The sequence below is a fragment of the Sparus aurata genome, chromosome 4 (assembly GCF_900880675.1).
Source record: "Sparus aurata chromosome 4, fSpaAur1.1, whole genome shotgun sequence".
Taxonomy (NCBI): Eukaryota; Metazoa; Chordata; class Actinopteri; order Spariformes; family Sparidae; genus Sparus; species Sparus aurata.
The window spans coordinates 5,674,393-5,695,906 of NC_044190.1; the positions used below are offsets into that span (position 1 = coordinate 5,674,393).

The 21,514-nt window shown below is 41.3% G+C and overlaps 1 protein-coding gene across 1 annotated transcript in view; it reads left to right on the forward strand.

The window, feature by feature from the left end:
• The window catches only part of ddb1 (damage-specific DNA binding protein 1), a 69,921-nt gene that overhangs the window by 22,841 nt on the left and 25,566 nt on the right, over positions 1-21,514 (forward strand). Inside the window, exons 10-15 of the mRNA XM_030414802.1 lie at positions 10,415-10,517; positions 11,239-11,314; positions 11,402-11,510; positions 14,791-14,969; positions 19,329-19,492; positions 21,366-21,473. Coding sequence (XP_030270662.1) covers positions 10,415-10,517; positions 11,239-11,314; positions 11,402-11,510; positions 14,791-14,969; positions 19,329-19,492; positions 21,366-21,473 — 739 coding nt within the window. The remainder of the gene's footprint in view (positions 1-10,414; positions 10,518-11,238; positions 11,315-11,401; positions 11,511-14,790; positions 14,970-19,328; positions 19,493-21,365; positions 21,474-21,514) is intronic.

Here is a 21,514-nt window from a genome sequence, read left to right on the forward strand (position 1 = left end):
TCAGGAAATAATGCAGGCAGTAATGCAGGCAGTAATGCAGGCAGTAATGCGGGCAGTAATGCAGGCAGTAATGTAGGCAGTAATGCAGGCAGTAATGTAGGCAGTAATGCATTAATGCAGGCAATAATTCAGGAAATAATGCAGGCAGTAATGCAGGCAGTAATGCGGGCAGTAATGCAGGCAGTAATGTAGGCAGTAATGCAGGCAGTAATGCAGTAATGCAGGCAATAATTCAGGAAATAATGCAGGCAGTAATGCAGGCAAAAATTCAGGAAATAATGCAGGCAGTAATGTAGGCAGTAATGTAGGCAGTAATGCAGTAATGCAGGCAAAAATTCAGGAAATAATGCAGGCAGTAATGTAGGCAGTAATGTAGGCAGTAATGCAGGCAAAAATTCAGGAAATAATGCAGGCAGTAATGTAGGCAGTAATGTAGGCAGTAATGCAGTAATGCAGGCAATAATTCAGGAAATAATGCAGGCAGTAATGCGGGCAGTAATGCAGGCAGTAATGTAGGCAGTAATGTAGGCAGTAATGCAGGCAGTAATGCGGGCAGTAATGCAGGCAGTAATGTAGGCAGTAATGTAGGCAGTAATGCAGGCAGTAATGCAGTAATGCAGGCAATAATTCAGGAAATAATGCAGGCAGTAATGCAGGCAGTAATGCAGGCAGTAATGTATGCAAAAATTCAGGAAATAATGCAGGCAGTAATGCAGGCAGTAATGTAGGCAGTAATGCTGGCAATAATTCAGGAAATAATGCAGGCAGTAATGCAGGCAGTAATGTAGGCAGTAATGCAGGCAATAATTCAGGAAATAATGCAGGCAGTAATGCAGGCAGTAATGCAGGCAGTAATGCGGGCAGGAATCTAGGCAGTAATGCAGGCAGTGATGTAGGCAGTAATGCAGGCAATAATTCAGGAAATAATGCAGGCAGTAATGTAGGCAGTAATGCAGTAATGCAGGCAATAATTCAGGAAATAATGCAGGCAGTAATGCAGGCAGTAATGTAGGCAGTAATGCAGTAATGCAGGCAATAATTCAGGAAATAATGCAGGCAGTAATGCAGGCAATAATTCAGGAAATAATGCAGACAGTAATGCGGGCAGTAATGCGGGCAGTAATGTAGGCAGTAATCTAGGCAGTAATGCAGGCAGTAATGTAGGCAGTAATGCAGGCAATAATTCAGGAAATAATGCAGGCAGTAATGTAGGCAGTAATGCAGTAATGCAGGCAATAATTCAGGAAATAATGCAGGCAGTAATGCAGGCAGTAATGTGGGCAGTAATGCAGTAATGCAGGCAATAATTCAGGAAATAATGCAGGCAGTAATGTAGGCAGTAATCTAGGCAGTAATGCAGGCAGTAATGTAGGCAGTAATGCAGGCAATAATTCAGGAAATAATGCAGGCAGTAATGTAGGCAGTAATGCAGTAATGCAGGCAATAATTCAGGAAATAATGCAGGCAGTAATGCAGGCAGTAATGCAGGCAGTAATGTAGGCAGTAATGCAGTAATGCAGGCAATAATTCAGGAAATAATGCAGGCAGTAATGCAGGCAGTAATGCAGTAATGCAGGCAGTAATGCAGTAATGCAGGCAGTAATGCAGGCAGTAATGCAGGCAATAATTCAGGAAATAATGCAGGCAGTAATGCAGGCAGTAATGCAGTAATGCAGGCAGTAATGCAGGCAGTAATGCAGGCAGTAATGCAGGCAGTAATGCAGGCAGTAATGCAGGCAGTAATGTAGGCAGTAATTCAGGAAATAATGCAGGCAGTAATGCGGGCAGTAATGCAGGCAATAATTCAGGAAATAATGCAGGCAGTAATGCAGGCAGTAATGTAGGCAGTAATGCAGGCAATAATTCAGGAAATAATGCAGGCAGTAATGTAGGCAGTAATGCAGGCAATAATTCAGGAAATAATGCAGGCAGTAATGTAGGCAGTAATGCAGTAATGCAGGCAATAATTCAGGAAATAATGCAGGCAGTAATGCAGGCAGTAATGTGGGCAGTAATGCAGTAATGCAGGCAATAATTCAGGAAATAATGCAGGCAGTAATGTAGGCAGTAATCTAGGCAGTAATGCAGGCAGTAATGTAGGCAGTAATGCAGGCAATAATTCAGGAAATAATGCAGGCAGTAATGTAGGCAGTAATGCAGTAATGCAGGCAATAATTCAGGAAATAATGCAGGCAGTAATGCAGGCAGTAATGCAGGCAGTAATGTAGGCAGTAATGCAGTAATGCAGGCAATAATTCAGGAAATAATGCAGGCAGTAATGCAGGCAGTAATGCAGTAATGCAGGCAGTAATGCAGTAATGCAGGCAGTAATGCAGGCAGTAATGCAGGCAATAATTCAGGAAATATTGCAGGCAGTAATGCAGGCAGTAATGCAGGCAGTAATGCAGTAATGCAGGCAGTAATGCAGGCAGTAATGCAGTAATGCAGGCAGTAATGCAGGCAGTAATGCAGGCAGTAATGCAGTAATGCAGGCAATAATTCAGGAAATAATGCAGGCAGTAATGCAGGCAGTAATGTAGGCAGTAATTCAGGAAATAATGCAGGCAGTAATGCGGGCAGTAATGCAGGCAATAATTCAGGAAATAATGCAGGCAGTAATGCAGGCAGTAATGCAGGCAGTAATGCAGTAATGCAGGCAGTAATGCAGGCAGTAATGCAGGCAGTAATGCAGTAATGCAGGCAATAATTCAGGAAATAATGCAGGCAGTAATGCAGGCAGTAATGTAGGCAGTAATTCAGGAAATAATGCAGGCAGTAATGCGGGCAGTAATGCAGGCAATAATTCAGGAAATAATGCAGGCAGTAATGCAGGCAGTAATGTAGGCAGTAATGCAGGCAATAATTCAGGAAATAATGCAGGCAGTAATGCAGGCAGTAATGCAGGCAGTAATGCGGGCAGTAATGCAGGCAGTAATGTAGGCAGTAATGCAGGCAGTAATGTAGGCAGTAATGCATTAATGCAGGCAATAATTCAGGAAATAATGCAGGCAGTAATGCAGGCAGTAATGCGGGCAGTAATGCAGGCAGTAATGTAGGCAGTAATGCAGGCAGTAATGCAGTAATGCAGGCAATAATTCAGGAAATAATGCAGGCAGTAATGCAGGCAAAAATTCAGGAAATAATGCAGGCAGTAATGTAGGCAGTAATGTAGGCAGTAATGCAGTAATGCAGGCAAAAATTCAGGAAATAATGCAGGCAGTAATGTAGGCAGTAATGTAGGCAGTAATGCAGGCAAAAATTCAGGAAATAATGCAGGCAGTAATGTAGGCAGTAATGTAGGCAGTAATGCAGTAATGCAGGCAATAATTCAGGAAATAATGCAGGCAGTAATGCGGGCAGTAATGCAGGCAGTAATGTAGGCAGTAATGTAGGCAGTAATGCAGGCAGTAATGCGGGCAGTAATGCGGGCAGTAATGCAGGCAGTAATGTAGGCAGTAATGTAGGCAGTAATGCAGGCAGTAATGCAGTAATGCAGGCAATAATTCAGGAAATAATGCAGGCAGTAATGCAGGCAGTAATGCAGGCAGTAATGTATGCAAAAATTCAGGAAATAATGCAGGCAGTAATGCAGGCAGTAATGTAGGCAGTAATGCTGGCAATAATTCAGGAAATAATGCAGGCAGTAATGCAGGCAGTAATGTAGGCAGTAATGCAGGCAATAATTCAGGAAATAATGCAGGCAGTAATGCAGGCAGTAATGCAGGCAGTAATGCGGGCAGGAATCTAGGCAGTAATGCAGGCAGTGATGTAGGCAGTAATGCAGGCAATAATTCAGGAAATAATGCAGGCAGTAATGTAGGCAGTAATGCAGTAATGCAGGCAATAATTCAGGAAATAATGCAGGCAGTAATGCAGGCAGTAATGTAGGCAGTAATGCAGTAATGCAGGCAATAATTCAGGAAATAATGCAGGCAGTAATGCAGGCAATAATTCAGGAAATAATGCAGACAGTAATGCGGGCAGTAATGCGGGCAGTAATGTAGGCAGTAATCTAGGCAGTAATGCAGGCAGTAATGTAGGCAGTAATGCAGGCAATAATTCAGGAAATAATGCAGGCAGTAATGTAGGCAGTAATGCAGTAATGCAGGCAATAATTCAGGAAATAATGCAGGCAGTAATGCAGGCAGTAATGTGGGCAGTAATGCAGTAATGCAGGCAATAATTCAGGAAATAATGCAGGCAGTAATGTAGGCAGTAATCTAGGCAGTAATGCAGGCAGTAATGTAGGCAGTAATGCAGGCAATAATTCAGGAAATAATGCAGGCAGTAATGTAGGCAGTAATGCAGTAATGCAGGCAATAATTCAGGAAATAATGCAGGCAGTAATGCAGGCAGTAATGCAGGCAGTAATGTAGGCAGTAATGCAGTAATGCAGGCAATAATTCAGGAAATAATGCAGGCAGTAATGCAGGCAGTAATGCAGTAATGCAGGCAGTAATGCAGTAATGCAGGCAGTAATGCAGGCAGTAATGCAGGCAATAATTCAGGAAATAATGCAGGCAGTAATGCAGGCAGTAATGCAGTAATGCAGGCAGTAATGCAGGCAGTAATGCAGGCAGTAATGCAGGCAGTAATGCAGGCAGTAATGCAGGCAGTAATGCAGGCAGTAATGTAGGCAGTAATTCAGGAAATAATGCAGGCAGTAATGCGGGCAGTAATGCAGGCAATAATTCAGGAAATAATGCAGGCAGTAATGCAGGCAGTAATGTAGGCAGTAATGCAGGCAATAATTCAGGAAATAATGCAGGCAGTAATGCAGGCAGTAATGCAGGCAGTAATGCGGGCAGTAATGCAGGCAGTAATGTAGGCAGTAATGCAGGCAGTAATGTAGGCAGTAATGCAGTAATGCAGGCAATAATTCAGGAAATAATGCAGGCAGTAATGCAGGCAGTAATGCGGGCAGTAATGCAGGCAGTAATGTAGGCAGTAATGCAGGCAGTAATGCAGTAATGCAGGCAATAATTCAGGAAATAATGCAGGCAGTAATGCAGGCAAAAATTCAGGAAATAATGCAGGCAGTAATGTAGGCAGTAATGTAGGCAGTAATGCAGTAATGCAGGCAAAAATTCAGGAAATAATGCAGGCAGTAATGTAGGCAGTAATGTAGGCAGTAATGCAGGCAAAAATTCAGGAAATAATGCAGGCAGTAATGTAGGCAGTAATGTAGGCAGTAATGCAGTAATGCAGGCAATAATTCAGGAAATAATGCAGGCAGTAATGCGGGCAGTAATGCAGGCAGTAATGTAGGCAGTAATGTAGGCAGTAATGCAGGCAGTAATGCGGGCAGTAATGCAGGCAGTAATGTAGGCAGTAATGCAGGCAGTAATGCAGTAATGCAGGCAATAATTCAGGAAATAATGCAGGCAGTAATGCAGGCAAAAATTCAGGAAATAATGCAGGCAGTAATGTAGGCAGTAATGTAGGCAGTAATGCAGTAATGCAGGCAAAAATTCAGGAAATAATGCAGGCAGTAATGTAGGCAGTAATGTAGGCAGTAATGCAGGCAAAAATTCAGGAAATAATGCAGGCAGTAATGTAGGCAGTAATGTAGGCAGTAATGCAGTAATGCAGGCAATAATTCAGGAAATAATGCAGGCAGTAATGCGGGCAGTAATGCAGGCAGTAATGTAGGCAGTAATGTAGGCAGTAATGCAGGCAGTAATGCGGGCAGTAATGCGGGCAGTAATGCAGGCAGTAATGTAGGCAGTAATGTAGGCAGTAATGCAGGCAGTAATGCAGTAATGCAGGCAATAATTCAGGAAATAATGCAGGCAGTAATGCAGGCAGTAATGCAGGCAGTAATGTATGCAAAAATTCAGGAAATAATGCAGGCAGTAATGCAGGCAGTAATGTAGGCAGTAATGCAGGCAATAATTCAGGAAATAATGCAGGCAGTAATGCAGGCAGTAATGTAGGCAGTAATGCAGGCAATAATTCAGGAAATAATGCGGGCAGTAATGCGGGCAGTAATGCGGGCAGTAATGCAGGCAGTAATGTAGGCAGTAATGCAGTAATGCAGGCAATAATTCAGGAAATAATGCAGGCAGTAATGCAGGCAGTAATGCAGGCAGTAATGCAGGCAGTAATGCAGGCAGTAATGTAGGCAGTAATGTAGGCAGTAATGCGGGCAGTAATGCAGGCAGTAATGTAGGCAGTAATGTAGGCAGTAATGTAGGCAGTAATGCAGGCAGTAATGCAGTAATGCAGGCAATAATTCAGGAAATAATGCAGGCAGTAATGCAGGCAGTAATGCAGGCAGTAATGCAGGCAAAAATTCAGGAAATAATGCAGGCAGTAATGTAGGCAGTAATGTAGGCAGTAATGCAGTAATGCAGGCAAAAATTCAGGAAATAATGCAGGCAGTAATGTAGGCAGTAATGCAGTAATGCAGGCAAAAATTCAGGAAATAATGCAGGCAGTAATGTAGGCAGTAATGTAGGCAGTAATGCAGTAATGCAGGCAATAATTCAGGAAATAATGCAGGCAATAATTCAGGAAATAATGCAGGCAGTAATGCAGGCAGTAATGCGGGCAGTAATGCAGGCAGTAATGTAGGCAGTAATGTAGGCAGTAATGCGGGCAGTAACGCAGGCAGTAATGCAGGCAGTAATGTAGGCAGTAATGTAGGCAGTAATGCAGGCAGTAATGCAGTAATGCAGGCAATAATTCAGGAAATAATGCAGGCAGTAATGCAGGCAGTAATGCAGGCAGTAATGTAGGCAGTAATCTAGGCAGTAATGCAGGCAGTAATGTAGGCAGTAATGCAGGCAATAATTCAGGAAATAATGCAGGCAGTAATGTAGGCAGTAATGCAGTAATGCAGGCAATAATTCAGGAAATAATGCAGGCAGTAATGCAGGCAGTAATGCAGGCAGTAATGTAGGCAGTAATGCAGTAATGCAGGCAATAATTCAGGAAATAATGCAGGCAGTAATGCAGGCAGTAATGCAGGCAGTAATGCAGGCAGTAATGCAGTAATGCAGGCAGTAATGCAGGCAGTAATGCAGGCAGTAATGCAGGCAATAATTCAGGAAATAATGCAGGCAGTAATGCAGGCAGTAATGCAGGCAGTAATGCTGGCAGTAATGCAGGCAGTAATGCAGGCAGTAATGCAGTAATGCAGGCAATAATTCAGGAAATAATGCAGGCAGTAATGCAGGCAGTAATGCAGTAATGCAGGCAGTAATGCAGGCAGTAATGCAGTAATGCAGGCAATAATTCAGGAAATAATGCAGGCAGTAATGCAGGCAGTAATGCAGTAATGCAGGCAATAATTCAGGAAATAATGCAGGCAGTAATGCAGGCAGTAATGTAGGCAGTAATGTAGGCAGTAATTCAGGAAATAATGCAGGCAGTAATGCGGGCAGTAATGCAGGCAATAATTCAGGAAATAATGCAGGCAGTAATGTAGGCAGTAATGCAGGCAATAATTCAGGAAATAATGCTGGCAGTAATGCAGGCAGTAATGCGGGCAGTAATGCAGGCAGTAATGTAGGCAGTAATGCAGGCAGTAATGTAGGCAGTAATGCAGTAATGCAGGCAATAATTCAGGAAATAATGCAGGCAGTAATGCGGGCAGTAATGCAGGCAGTAATGTAGGCAGTAATGTAGGCAGTAATGCAGGCAGTAATGCGGGCAGTAATGCAGGCAGTAATGTAGGCAGTAATGTAGGCAGTAATGCAGGCAGTAATGCAGTAATGCAGGCAATAATTCAGGAAATAATGCAGGCAGTAATGCAGGCAAAAATTCAGGAAATAATGTAGGCAGTAATGTAGGCAGTAATGTAGGCAGTAATGTAGGCAGTAATGTAGGCAGTAATGCAGTAATGCAGGCAAAAATTCAGGAAATAATGCAGGCAGTAATGTAGGCAGTAATGTAGGCAGTAATGCAGGCAGTAATGCAGGCAGTAATGCAGGCAGTAATGCAGGCACTAATGCAGGCAGAAATGCAGGCAGTAATGCAGGCAGTAATGCAGGCTGTAATGCAGGCAGTAATGCAGGCTGTAATGCAGTAATGCAGGCAATAATTCAGGAAATAATGCAGGCAGTAATGCAGGCAGTAATGCAGGCAGTAATGCAGGCAGTAATGCAGTAATGCAGGCAATAATTCAGGAAATAATGCAGGCAATAATGCAGGCAATAATGCAGGCAGTAATGCAGGCAATAATTCAGGAAATAATGCAGGCAGTAATGCAGGCAGTAATGCAGGCAGTAATGCAGGCAGTAATGCAGTAATGCAGGCAATAATTCAGGAAATAATGCAGGCAGTAATGCAGGCAGTAATGCAGGCAGTAATGCAGGCAGTAATGCAGGCAGTAATGCTGGCAATAATTCAGGAAATAATGCAGGCAGTAATGCAGGCAGTAATGCAGGCAGTAATGCAGGCAGTAATGCAGGCAGTAATGCAGGCAATAATGCAGGCAGTAATGCAGGCAGTAATGCTGGCAGTAATGCTGGCAGTAATGCAGGCAGTAATGCAGTCAGTAATGTAGGCAGTAATGCAGGCAGTAATGCAGTCAGTAATCTAGGCAGTAATGCAGGCAGTAATGCAGGCAGTAATGCAGTCAGTAATCTAGGCAGTAATGCAGGCAGTAATGCAGGCAGTAATGCTGGCAGTAATGCTGGCAGTAATGCAGGCAGTAATGCAGTCAGTAATGTAGGCAGTAATGCAGGCAATAATTCAGGAAATAATGCAGGCAGTAATGCGGGCAGTAATGCGGGCACTAATGCAGGCAGTAATTATTTTTATGTTAAATAAAACCAGATCTTAATGAATCAGTTTATTTTCAAAAAACAAAATATGATATTTTGACAAAAACAATATTTGAATTAAACATTTGTCCTTCTTTGTGTGAAATCAGTGAGGCAACGGGAGATCAGAGAGTGAAGTAACGAGAGAGATACTGTACAGAAGGTTTTGTTGGCAGTGTTTGACTTCAGGCCTCAGGGGTACTTGACGTGGTTCCAAAGGCAACGGTCCACTAGAGCACTGAGCCGCTCTCTGGGCACGGACCAGCACTCTGAATGTATTCATCCACACACACTGCAGCTCATTTCAGTCCCAGAATTAAATCCAATCACCATTGTTTTAATTTGCCATTTTCTGCAAATCCACAGAGCATTTGACCTGGTTAATTGGTGCGGACACATTCCTAGACAGTCAAGACAGTAGAGGATTAATGCACAGTTTGCAGTCAAAGCTGCAAAATTGCTGTAATCAACAAACCACAGTGGGGTTTATGACAGATAAACCTTGCATAAATAACAAAAACATAATATATTGTGGGCAGATTATCAGGATTCAGCCAGTCCTGTGAGAGTGTGGCTGAGAGTGTGAGGGCATTCGAGAACAGGCTCGGGGGAGTTGGGTGAGTTGCCAGGTTCACAATGGTTATTTCCATTAGGATAAAGCTGTCGGGTGGCAGGTGGTAGGGGCTGAGATTATACAGGCTCGGGCATTAATCCTGTTAGTGTACCATGACTGGATTTATGAATAATGTTCTGATGCCTTCCAGTCAGAATTATTTACCTTCAGGGTTTTCAACACTGGTGCCAATCTCAGAGAAGCTCTGCTATAAACTGATAATTATTTGCAAATCCTTCACCACTACACCTGTTAAAGCTTCAACATTGACTTCTGCCAATACTTCCATAAATGTTGATGGCATTTACAACTGCAGTTTTGAATGATGCTTAAACCTTAAAGACCAAGTTATGAAATAAAGAAGCTTTCACAGATCACAAAGATGTTTCAGGGGAGACACCACAGGTTACATTTCAAATAAAAGATATGACCATAAAACATTCCCCGGATGATTACTTGCATTGAGACAGATATTACCAACTGCGACAGCATCGGCTGGTAATGTTTTCACTTTGTGAGTTTGTGTGTGTGATATCGTGGCGTAGTGCGGTTCTGGAGGCATCTTTTCTAGTGGGAACAACCACAGAAGCGATGCCTGCCTGTGTTTCCGTGGACAGATATTTGTCAATGCGACAGAGCCACAGCCATGCAGGATAAAGTCAGGAGTAGTCATAGTTTAAAATGTGGACTTGTGTGATCCCATCGCAAGATGATCTGCAGATATTTGCATTCCAAGTTTTCAGAAAGTTTACATTTAAATATGAAATTAAGGCTCTTTAATAAGATATTCACTCTTAGCATTCACCTCCAGAATAGAAATGTGAACTGAAATAAACACCTCAATGTTTACTTTGGATGTTTGCTTTATGTTAATCTGAAAGATTCTTAAACTTGACAAGTGCAGGATAAAATGTTTTTTTCACCTGTAGAGAAAACTGTACAAATAGCACGATCAACTGCATTTCAACCCTATAAAAAACCAGGCAAACAAATGACTCCATGTCTTTATGTATTCTTTTGCGGCTTTCAGTTGGTGACATGCTCTGGTGCCTTCAAGGAGGGATCTCTCCGGATCATTCGCAATGGCATTGGGATTCATGAGCATGCCAGCATTGACCTCCCCGGAATCAAAGGTTTGTGTGTTCTAATTTTGTGTGTGTGTTTGTGTCTTTTCCATCGCCTCCTTCACAAGTCTCAAGTGTATCTGGACCATAATCTTTTACTTATTTGACAGTAGAGCTACTTCAACCTGCACATCTGGTTGCCTGGCATTGCAAAGGCGCCAGCTGTCGCTCATCAATGCTTGGCATGTGAGTGTGAGCAGGTGGCTCAGGTGTCATAGGTCTTGGATCGGTACTTTCAAAAGAATGGGAGCTTTGCCAAGGCTAGGTTTGGAAACATTTGTTTTCATTTAGTAAACCAACAAGCATTGTAATTCCTGTGATAGTTAACTGTCAAGATGAAGAATCTCATCAGGTTTAACAGGGGCAGACACCTCTTTGTCTCAGAAAATGAGTTGCCTCTCCCGAGACTGTTCTGATGCTTAAATGAGACACACAGGCCAAGTCAGGTCTGCTTGCACTTGTTAGGCTTCAGTCGTTTATTGACCAGCTCTGCCCTAAATGTCTCCACTGCTGCCTCCTTCTCCCGGCCTCTTGATGAGAGGCAATTATTCACTTAGCCAATCAATGGCAGGAATCTGCAACCTGTACATCTTCCAGCATGTTAACATTTGACAGATGGAATGGTTAAAGATTGGTTTGGATACTGGCTGCACAATGTGCACAAATCTACAGAGCAGGAGAAACACAAAGTAACTTTTCTTTCCAACACCCTCTCTTGAATTCCTTGAAGGTTTGTGGCCGCTCCGCTCTGAGGCCGGCAGAGAGACAGATGACATGCTGGTGCTGTCTTTCGTGGGTCAGACACGGTGAGTGTTTTCCGTGCAGCATGCCAGATAAGTGTGGAGTCGATTCCGAATGCCTTTATCTTATCTTAAGAGCGTGTTTTCCCCCAGAGTGTTGATGCTGAGTGGCGAGGAAGTCGAAGAGACTGAGCTTCCAGGCTTTGTGGACAACCAGCAGACATTTTACTGTGGAAATGTGGCGCACCAACAACTCATTCAAGTTTGTACACACACATACAGCACACTTATGTTACATGTATAGAGTACTCGACGTGTGCTGTCAGGTTGTCTCAGAACATGCTTTGATTTCTCATTGAATATCTGAGCCTGTTTCCTGGAATTAGCTGACTCAGCAGTATAAGCACATCCAAGTTCAAAGCAGAAATAACATATCATTTCACAAAATCAGAATTAATTATAGAAATTAATAATTCAACTGTGGCCTTTCTCTGTTTAATAAGAAATACTTTGCTGGAACTGAGTCATACATGATTGAAAGGGGCAGTTTTGAATATGAGGGTTGCAAAAGGCTTCATGTATTTTACATTTGGTTAAGACGAATACTGCACTTGATTTAAATTCTAGTTAGAGTTTTTCTTTTTGGAACGAGGCTGAGACCTGCAGGGAGTCCTGCCAACTGTTAGACCTCATCCATGAGGCTGTTATGATCACATTCAGTGTGTCTCAGGCTGGAACTCTGTTACCTCTCAGAATTAGTCATTTTGCACTATAACCACCCCTTTTTTTATTTTTTTTATTTATTTATTTTTTTTACTTTTTCTTGAATCTGACTCATTTTACACAACTCTTGAAAGGCCTCAGACAAATTGCTTCCAAAAATAAAAGTTGATAATTTCACTTAGACTTGCATTGAAGGCACTCTCTGGGGAGCAGGACTTTTTTACTTTGACCTTCAGCGATCTTATTAAAAAACACTGCTGTAGACCGTGTGAAGGACACTTAATAAATGGACCGAATAAAACACACAGACCGCACAAATTTTCATTCACAGTACCCCACTTTAGATTTGTATTTAATTTTTTACTTTACATCTGCGAGAATCTCATAAATTGTACACAGAGCAATATTTTTTTTTCGAACAATAAATCAAAGGAGTCTACATGAAAGAGTTGCTCATAATGCTAAACCCAAGGAGAATAAATCTCTGACTCTGCAGCTCTTTGCAGCTTTCAGCCTTGTTGTAGCTCATTATTTTGGTGCTCCAGCTCGCACATGGACAGTGTGCTTGAGCTTTTACTGCGCTAATTATCCCTGCCATAAAAAACTGTATGCAGCAGTTTCCTGAAAACAAGCCCAGACAAGCCAACTGTGCACTACCTGCCCACCGTGAAATTGCCAAAATCTAAAGAAGCGCCTGGTAAACAATGCTAAATATCAAGAACAACCCTGATATTCTTCTTGGGGCGAGATGAGACAAAGACAGCTGAATATTAGAGTTTATTGTTGGGCATATAATAAGATGATCCTTTATTGATCCCCTAGAGGGGAAGTTCGGCCAATACAGCAGCACAAAGACAGAATGAGTAGAGAGACTTAAAGAGAATAAATCATTAAATGTATATAAAATAAGAATAGAGTAAAATAGAAAGTATACCAGAACGATTAGACACAAAGACATTAGTGGCAATAGTGGCACACATACAGCATCAAGTAGTGCAGTAAGCTATCCTGTGAAACATTGTTAATGATGGAGTCTCATTCCCAGGTCATCATTTACCGGCTCCTTTTCAAAATAATCCACCATCATTCTTCAGAACCACAGACTGCGTCTTTAAACTGATTACACGATTAACTGCTGATTTGCAGCCAGAGTTAATCGTGAGTCAAAGGTTTGATTTATCCTCTTGTTTAGTTTCTAGTCTCCATGAGCCTCAGCTGTACTTTTTTGTGTTCATACCAATCAAGCATGTAATGATTATCCTGACCAAAATAATTGTGACAATATTATCCTGATAATCAGTAAAATACACGCAAAAATCCAAAATGCATATTAGAATTTGAAATTATAACATCACAGATGGGACATGCATCTTTTTTTTGGTGATAAGTCCTTTCAGCAATAAACAATCAAACACCCTTTAATGATATAATCATAAAACATTACATCCCCCTGAATAAATAAGGGATAAATAAATGGTGAGCATCTTTTCTCTCAGTCATCCTTTAGTTTGAAATTCAAAGTATTTAACTCTTTCACCCAGGAGGCAGCATATGCTGTGAAAACTAGCTGATCTTATATCCTCCCACCCTGAGTGCTGATTAACAAATATGAACCTGCTAGCATGCTAAATTAACTACGTGGTATATATGAAAAACTACTATGCTACGTGAAAAACATTATGAATGCTAAACAGCATGTTAGAGTTTTTATTGTGAACATGTTCAGCTCAAATCACCAATATATACATCTGTAATATCAAACCTCCCCAGCTGTTTGGACACCAGCTGTGTGTTCTGATATAAAACTTAACTTGTGAAGAAAACATGTCCTTGCTTTAAACTTTGACTGTTTTCGTCTCTTCAGACATGCTGTGATTTGCACGTAGACAGACTGCAGAAACTGTACAATTAAATCTTCATAACCGCTTCCAAGCACTTTATTAAGGATCCAATATTGAATATATGATGAGATTTCACATTTCATTACACCTCTGTATTATGTGCGTTCCCTAACAGTGCAACACCTCCATTTATAGAATGACTGTTGTCTGAACTTGCTGCAGTCTGTTAATGAGGCTTCTTCAGCTTTTTGTCGATATTGTCTTGCTTCTTCAGTGCTGGATGGCTCTCCTCATTACATTATTACATTTTCAATATTACATTTTGTATTTCTCTTTAACCTGAGGGGCTTTTACCAGGTATTCACAAGCCCTTTGCTACTTGCAATACAAATGCTACAAAATTAAATTTTAGTGAAATAATGAGACATCTTGTTTTAATGTGTCATAAAGAGGATTTTTGCTATCAAACAAAACATTTATCCTTCATTCTGTTTCACCAGGCCATTTTTTTTTTTTTTTTTTTTTTTTTTTTTTACACATTTGTGTTATGATTGAACTGCTGTATTTTCTAGTACCTCATCCTAATTATTTGATTGTTTCTGAGGGTGCAAAATGTCAAAGCCTTCAGTTTGACATTGGCTCATGAGGATTGCTGAAATTGTCTTTTTCTCTACACTGAATGAATTTGTAGTCTCTAAATAACTGGAGTGAATTAAGTGCAAAGGTATTTCTTTTTTATCCAGTAAACACAGTTTCATTACATTTTTTGTTAACAAAAATATAAATGCTGTAGAAAAAGTGTCTTTGCAATAAATCATAATTTAGTTTCAGCCATTAAAAAGACACAATCCTGGCACAGAATCACACACAAACAGCGAGATGTTCTTTACATTTCTCCACATTATCCTCTCTGTCACTTCCCAGCAAGTCTGTGGAAAATAATATTCTTTAAAAAAAGGAACATGTGTTTGCCTACAGATAACGTCAGGCTCTGTGCGCCTGGTGCTCCAGGAAAGCAAGGCATTAGTGAGCGAGTGGAAGGAGCCACAGGGCAGGAACATCAGCGTGGCCGCCTGCAACCACACTCAGGTGGTGCTCGCCGTGGGGCGGGCCCTCTACTACCTGCAGATCCTCGCTGGAGAGCTCAAACAGATCAGGTAGGACAGAGATACACAAGTCAAAGCCCTGTTATAAGTTTAATGACATTTTCAGGCAATACTTGACTTCTTCTACTACGCACACACAGCTCATCAAAGTCCTGCTGTAAACACTTTGCATCATGCAGCACACAGTTGCCAAAAGCTTTTACTTGTGATATACACTTCCTTATATAAACCTCTGTATTAACCCACCTTATAAGTGTGTGTTATTAAATTCAGGATCTCCTAGTATGACATTCAAAGACATGGAAGGCAATTGAATGAGTGGACACACATCATCAGCTTTGGGAAATATATTACTCACTTTCTGGCAAGAGTTATATAATAACATTGATTCTTTCTCATGTTTATACTTTAAATAAGCAACTGCTGAGCTTAGCTGGAGAAGTTGTTAGAGAGAAGACAAACTATGTCCCGCCCCTTCCCCTCAAAAGCCAATCATCCTTTTTACTACAGCCGAACTGGGAAAAATATCAGCCAATGGTGTTGTTGCAAAGACACGAGCATGCAGTTGAGATTCATGACCATTTTAACCAAATTGGTGCAGCTGCTAATGGACCTCCTATAGGCTTCTCGCACTAATGCACAGGTACACTGAGAAAGGTGATGTTATTTAATCTTAGACATGAAACTCCTGTTAGTTCAAATGCTCACAAATGCTGCACAAAGATTGAAACCCTGAAAGAAGTTTGTGTATTGAATCCTTGCGCATGCGTAATAGAAGTACAACCAAAAAGCAAAGACATGTTGGGGTCACCTAACCAGTGATAAAAGAAAAATGACATTTGACCTTTAAAAGCTTCGCACAAAGACTGAAAATAGGAGAAACTTCTAGTATGGATTATACAAACAAAATATAACATGCTAGTTAATGATTAATGATGGAAGGCACACTCACACTGAGCACATTTATCTCTTGTATAAACGTCATCACGTCACAGCGTGGTCGCAGCACAATGGAGAACAAAACAGAGAGCATGATTTAACTGACTTTTTTGTGGCTTATTTTACGTGCATGGTTTTGGTCTCAGACAGCCCTCTCACATTCCTGGAGTTCTTGATTATGCAAGGCAGCATTATACACATCATTATACTTCATGTTGACATTGCACAACAGTGCTTGTGCTGGTGCATTAGCAACCGTACCGTGCTAAAATAACCTCTCACCTCACACCTCTTCGAACCTTGCAAGGGCCAAGGACGACCTCGGTACGGAGTGCTCACACTGGAGAAACAAGCTCGAATTTGAGGGTCAAATGTGCTTTGGCGATGTACGGATGGCCTATTGCGAGTGCGCCCTTAGCTGTTTTTTTCAAACAAAGTGAACCAGTTGCTGTTTGTAGCTTCGTATTTCCCGTACAAACTTGACAAAGGTCTCCATCTTATTACTTAGGGTTTGGGTTATTACTTTATTTAGGGTTTAGGGTTATTATTTATTGATTTATTATTATGTATTTATTTATTTAGGGTTATTATTACTTACTCTCACCAAGAAAGTGAATGAGCCTACTTCCCAAAAATATCCAAACTATTTCTTTAACACCTGTCATCTGTCGAAAATGAAAACAATTAAGATACTCCAAAGTACTTCAGTTAACACATTAGTTAAATTAATAGAATTGCAGGCCTGCTCCCTCCGGGTTGGGGGAGAGCTCCTGCCTCAAATCAAGTATCTTGGGATCTTGTTCACGAGTGAGGGAAGGATGGAGCGCGAGAACGACAGGCGGATTGATGCAGCAGCCTCAGTAATGCGGTCATTGTATCGGTCTGTCGTGGTGAAGAGAGAGCTGAGCCAAAAGGCGAAGCTCTCGATTTACCGGTCAATCTACGTTCTTACCCTCACCTATGGCCATGAACTTTGGGTCATGACCGAAAGAATCAGATCCCGGATACAAGCGGCTGAAATGAGTTTCCGTCGCAGGGTGGCGGGGTGCTCCCTTAGAGATAGGGTGAGGAGCTCTGTCACCCGGGAGGAGCTCGGAGTAGAGCCGCTGCTCCTCCACATCAAAAGGGGGCCAGCTGAGGTGGCTCGGGCATCTGTTTCGGATGCCCCCGGGACGCCTCCCTCAGGAGGTTCTGGCATGTCTCGTCGGGTGGAGACCCCGAGGAAGACCCAGGACACGATGGAGTGACTATGTTGCTCAGCTGGCCTGGGAACGCCTTGGGATCCTCACGGAAGAGCTGTAGGAAGTGTCTGGGGAGAGGGAAGTCTGGGTGTCCCTAGTCAGACAGCTGCCCCCGCGACCTGACCCCAGATAAAGCGCAAGAAGATGGATGGATGGATGGAATTGCAGGTTAATTAAATAGTTAATATGAAACAACAGCGGGGGAGAACCGTAAATACGACTGCATACACAATACCCAACAGAACTGTTGTATGAAAGCTTAATTAACCAAACATTAATTTACTGTATTCCCTGTTGTTTAACTTTGTCTCTGACTTGGTTATGTGTAATTATCTTATCTGCACCATCTTACCTTCATTTTAAATATTGTTTGAGCTGCAGGATTTGAAGCTCATTTTTAAGTCTGTAGTTTATGGTGCAGTAGAATTGTTCTACATATTATTATATGTCTTTCATGTTATTTTTGAAGTTTGCACATGTGGCTGTCTGTCTATATTGTGATAAAACTGCTTTGAGCCCTTATTTTTACTGTAATTTTAAAAGTAAAGTAAAGGATACACAAAATGTTTTTTCCAGAGAAAGATGCACAGCTTGCAAAAACGGCCACCAGGGCTGCTTGAGGCAGAGTGTTTGCAGTGTGGTGGATGATGAGGCGGTGAAGGAGACACAGCAGAGCTGTGAAATGTTTGGTTTCCTCTGTGAGTTACAAACTTCTGGAAAGACTAGATAGTCATAACAGGATTAAAGGTGTTAACATGGCTGAAATGCTCTTCTGTCGTGCAGTTAAAGGGGAAGTGCTCAACACACTTTGGACTGATTATCCTTACATTATATTTGCATTATTGATTATCCATACAGGCTCCGTATGTTTTTATTAACAAGTGACCCCCCGCCCCCTTTCATTATAAAGCTAATGTTAGTATTCAGTCACTTTCCAGCTAACATAACAGTTTCATGCTTTTTACTTCCAGGCTAAAATAAATGTGCTCAAGATGTGTGATGATATTTTAGTTAATTTATGGCTTTCCTATATTATCCTGTAACACAATCAAACAGTAATGTTAGGTACCGTTTGGTTGAATGCTAATGTTGGTTGTTGGTCACTGGAAGCTAATGTCTTATCAAACAGCCTACGTTGTTCTGTCTTGAAATATGGTCCAGAGTTGCTCTGTTTTTTTTTACTATCCATTGTCTTTTGGTTTCTGAGGGATTAGGAAGCAGTGAAATGATAACATCACATTCTTACTCCCTCTATGCTGATTGAGCCCATTGTGGCGGGATAAATCTCTCTGTAGTTCACAAACCCTTGGTAAATTGTTGTCTTTGGCGTCTTTTCCATGCAGGTGATGTGTAAACATACCAAAGTTCTGCAATGCAGGTTTGATTATTATTTTTTTTTTATGACAAAGAGTTGGCTGAGAAAACATGAATAAAATCCTTTATTGTTATAAATTAAATTGTATGTTGCCATGTCGAGCAATGTAACGATATCCTACATTTTCTAAAAATTCAATTCAGAATCTGCTGGTGGATAAAATATAACCTGTTGATCCAGTGAATTTAATACCTGACAGATCAAGATATTTCATTACATTGATGTTAACACCATTAAACCAAATATAATATTTCCTTAAGTTAATCTTAACACATTATCCAAGCAAATGCACAAACTAACTTAATTTTAATATCAGTCGAAACTTCAGAAATAAGGCCCTGAGTATACGTGAGCACATGGACTTGGAGAACAAACTATTAAAGAACCAAAGTTTCGTTTGAAACTGTTGTCAAGGCCAACTGACCTTGGGGCAGCTGTAGCTCAGGAGGTACATCTGGTTGTCTTTGCTGCATGTTGTTGTGTCCTTAAGCAAGATACTGAACCAGTTAGCACCTTGCATGGTAGCCTCTGCCATCGGTGTGTGTGAATGGGTGAATGTGGCAGTTGTAAAGTGCTTTGAGCGTCAGTAGACAGAAAAGAAATTATAGAAATGCAAGTCCATTTACAAACATATTGAAGCCTGTCCACACACTGAGTTTCTGCCACAGTTCTGCAGATGTGCAACGAATGTTGGTCTGGGAACTTCAGCCAGGGTGAACTCCAAGCCCAGCACTCAAAATGACTGAAACATTTTTCAATTTACATCTCACCTGAGAAAAAAGGCACTAAGACATTTATGTGCCACTGTGTGTGTGTCAAACTTTAACTTTCTCACGTCCTCTACACCTCCCTTAGCACCACAGAGATGGAGCATGAGGTGGCGTGCCTGGACATCACACCTCTGGGGGATGGCGGCGGCGAATCACCGCTCTGTGCTGTGGGACTCTGGACCGACATCTCAGCCCGTGTGCTCAAACTGCCCTGCTTCACAGCCCTGCACAAGGAAATGCTGGGTGGAGGTGAGAGAATGAGAAGCAGTTGTACTGTCAGGAGAAAAGGGAAGCTGTGACTGGCTTCTGGAGAGAGAACGTCAGATGCACATACAATTTCTCAGTAGGTCCCACAGATCCACAAAGACAATGACCCCTAACAGAACCAGGGCTGTCTCGGTGCGCTGAAAAAACCCTGAAAAATCTTTATAGTAAGAGAGGGAAGAATGCAAAACCTGAATACAGTCATGAGGCAGTTGTGGGCGACAAACTGTGTTTGACAGCATCACAGCAGCACCTGTGTGAATAAGTTAGATCTCAGTATCACTGACGACAGTCACAACAAAAGGACAGAGCAGTAAATGATAAAAGAACATTTAAAAAGGCTGGATTCAAACATTTTTACCATGTTTTTGCCAGTATAAATGTGTTGTTTAGTATCAATTATAACACTCATTTTCATTTTCTGATGCTAAAAAATTCCAAAGAGAATTAAATAAAATAAACTAAAGATTTATGTAGATCTGGTCATCTAACTCAAAAGGAAGCTAATAATCATATTTACCTTGTGCTCAACTTCTTTCTGTCCATTCATATATATTTTTTGGCTGCTGAAACATTTTAAATAAAGTTGGCTTCAGCACAAATAAAACTAATTAAAATATATAACTTAATATTCAACTCTAGTATAAAAGGTTCAAGAACTGTAAGCCTTTTACGGCCGAGCCCTCATATCCATGGAGAGAAATGGGCATAGAATAGAGATACAGTTGAGTGAAAATTGTTGTTTGCATTGTGGAATCAAAGTTCTAACTACATATAAACTGGTCATTCAATGAGCTAAACTCATTTTATTCCACCTTACTATGAACCAAAGGTAGTAGACACAGATGCACTGGAGGCTTTTTTACTGGGAATTAGACATTTTGTTTGATTTTATTACCTTTGGCTTGGACAGAATGTGGAACTATTCCTTTAAGAAATCCAATCAGTAAATGAGATGGATGGGTCTGTTGTAATGTAGAAGTAGCTAAAGTAGAATCTCCCATTAAGTGCCTCATTTTTTAGTACTTGAACATTAACTATGCTGCCATCCCAGTTGCATTAAGTGTCCCATTTAGATGCTTGAGAAGTATTTAAACTTGTGTTATAATATGCAGAAGAGAACTCGACTTTTTTGGTTAAACTTATCAAAAAGTCAGCATCACTGGAGACAGAGTTTCATAACATAGTGTACCAGCACAGGAAGGACTCTTACTTTCCACTTTCAATTCTTCACCCATGAAGAATTTTTCCACACTCTTGTGTCAGATGTTATTTTCCAAGTGCATTTGAGTGACAGCTGCTCCATTCTCAAACTCTGCAAACTGTGCTCACTCCCCCTAACGAGGACAAAGTGACTGCACTCTGTTAAAAACAGGAACCCTGCAAATTAAAAGTTAATGTCTACATTTTTATATTTTTTGCTCATCATCGGTAGAATTTTTAATTCTACTCAGCTGCAATTAACCTGAATTAATTATGATTTGTATTTACTCTCCTTTCTGTGTTAGAGATGTCTAAAGTAAACACAGCCCTTTGTTTGTTTGGCCCTATGTTTAAAATAGTGGATGTACATTACCATGGAAACAAGTAATCTTACAAGTCTCTACACTTACAGACTTCTTTACGCTGCCACATTGTGGAGAGTCAGCCAGCAAGCATTTAATCAGAGCCAACGTGGGAAGACTTTATTTCAACCCTGCAGCATTCAAATGTTTTTTCCCCCCTCAAAAGGCAATAACCCTTATTGACTTTTCTGACGGAGACCTTCTTGCAGACATTTATCTCTTTGGTGTTCCTCCATGAACCTGTGACCCCGGAGTACAAGTGAAATAATTCATTTTACTGTGTGTGTCCCCAGAAATCATACCCCGCTCAATCCTAATGACAACGTTTGAAGGCAGCTACTACCTGCTTTGTGCGCTTGGAGACGGAGCGCTCTTCTACTTTGGTCTGGACCTGCAGACTGGTAGGTCCTTCACAACACCATCACTACACCGGTTAGATGAA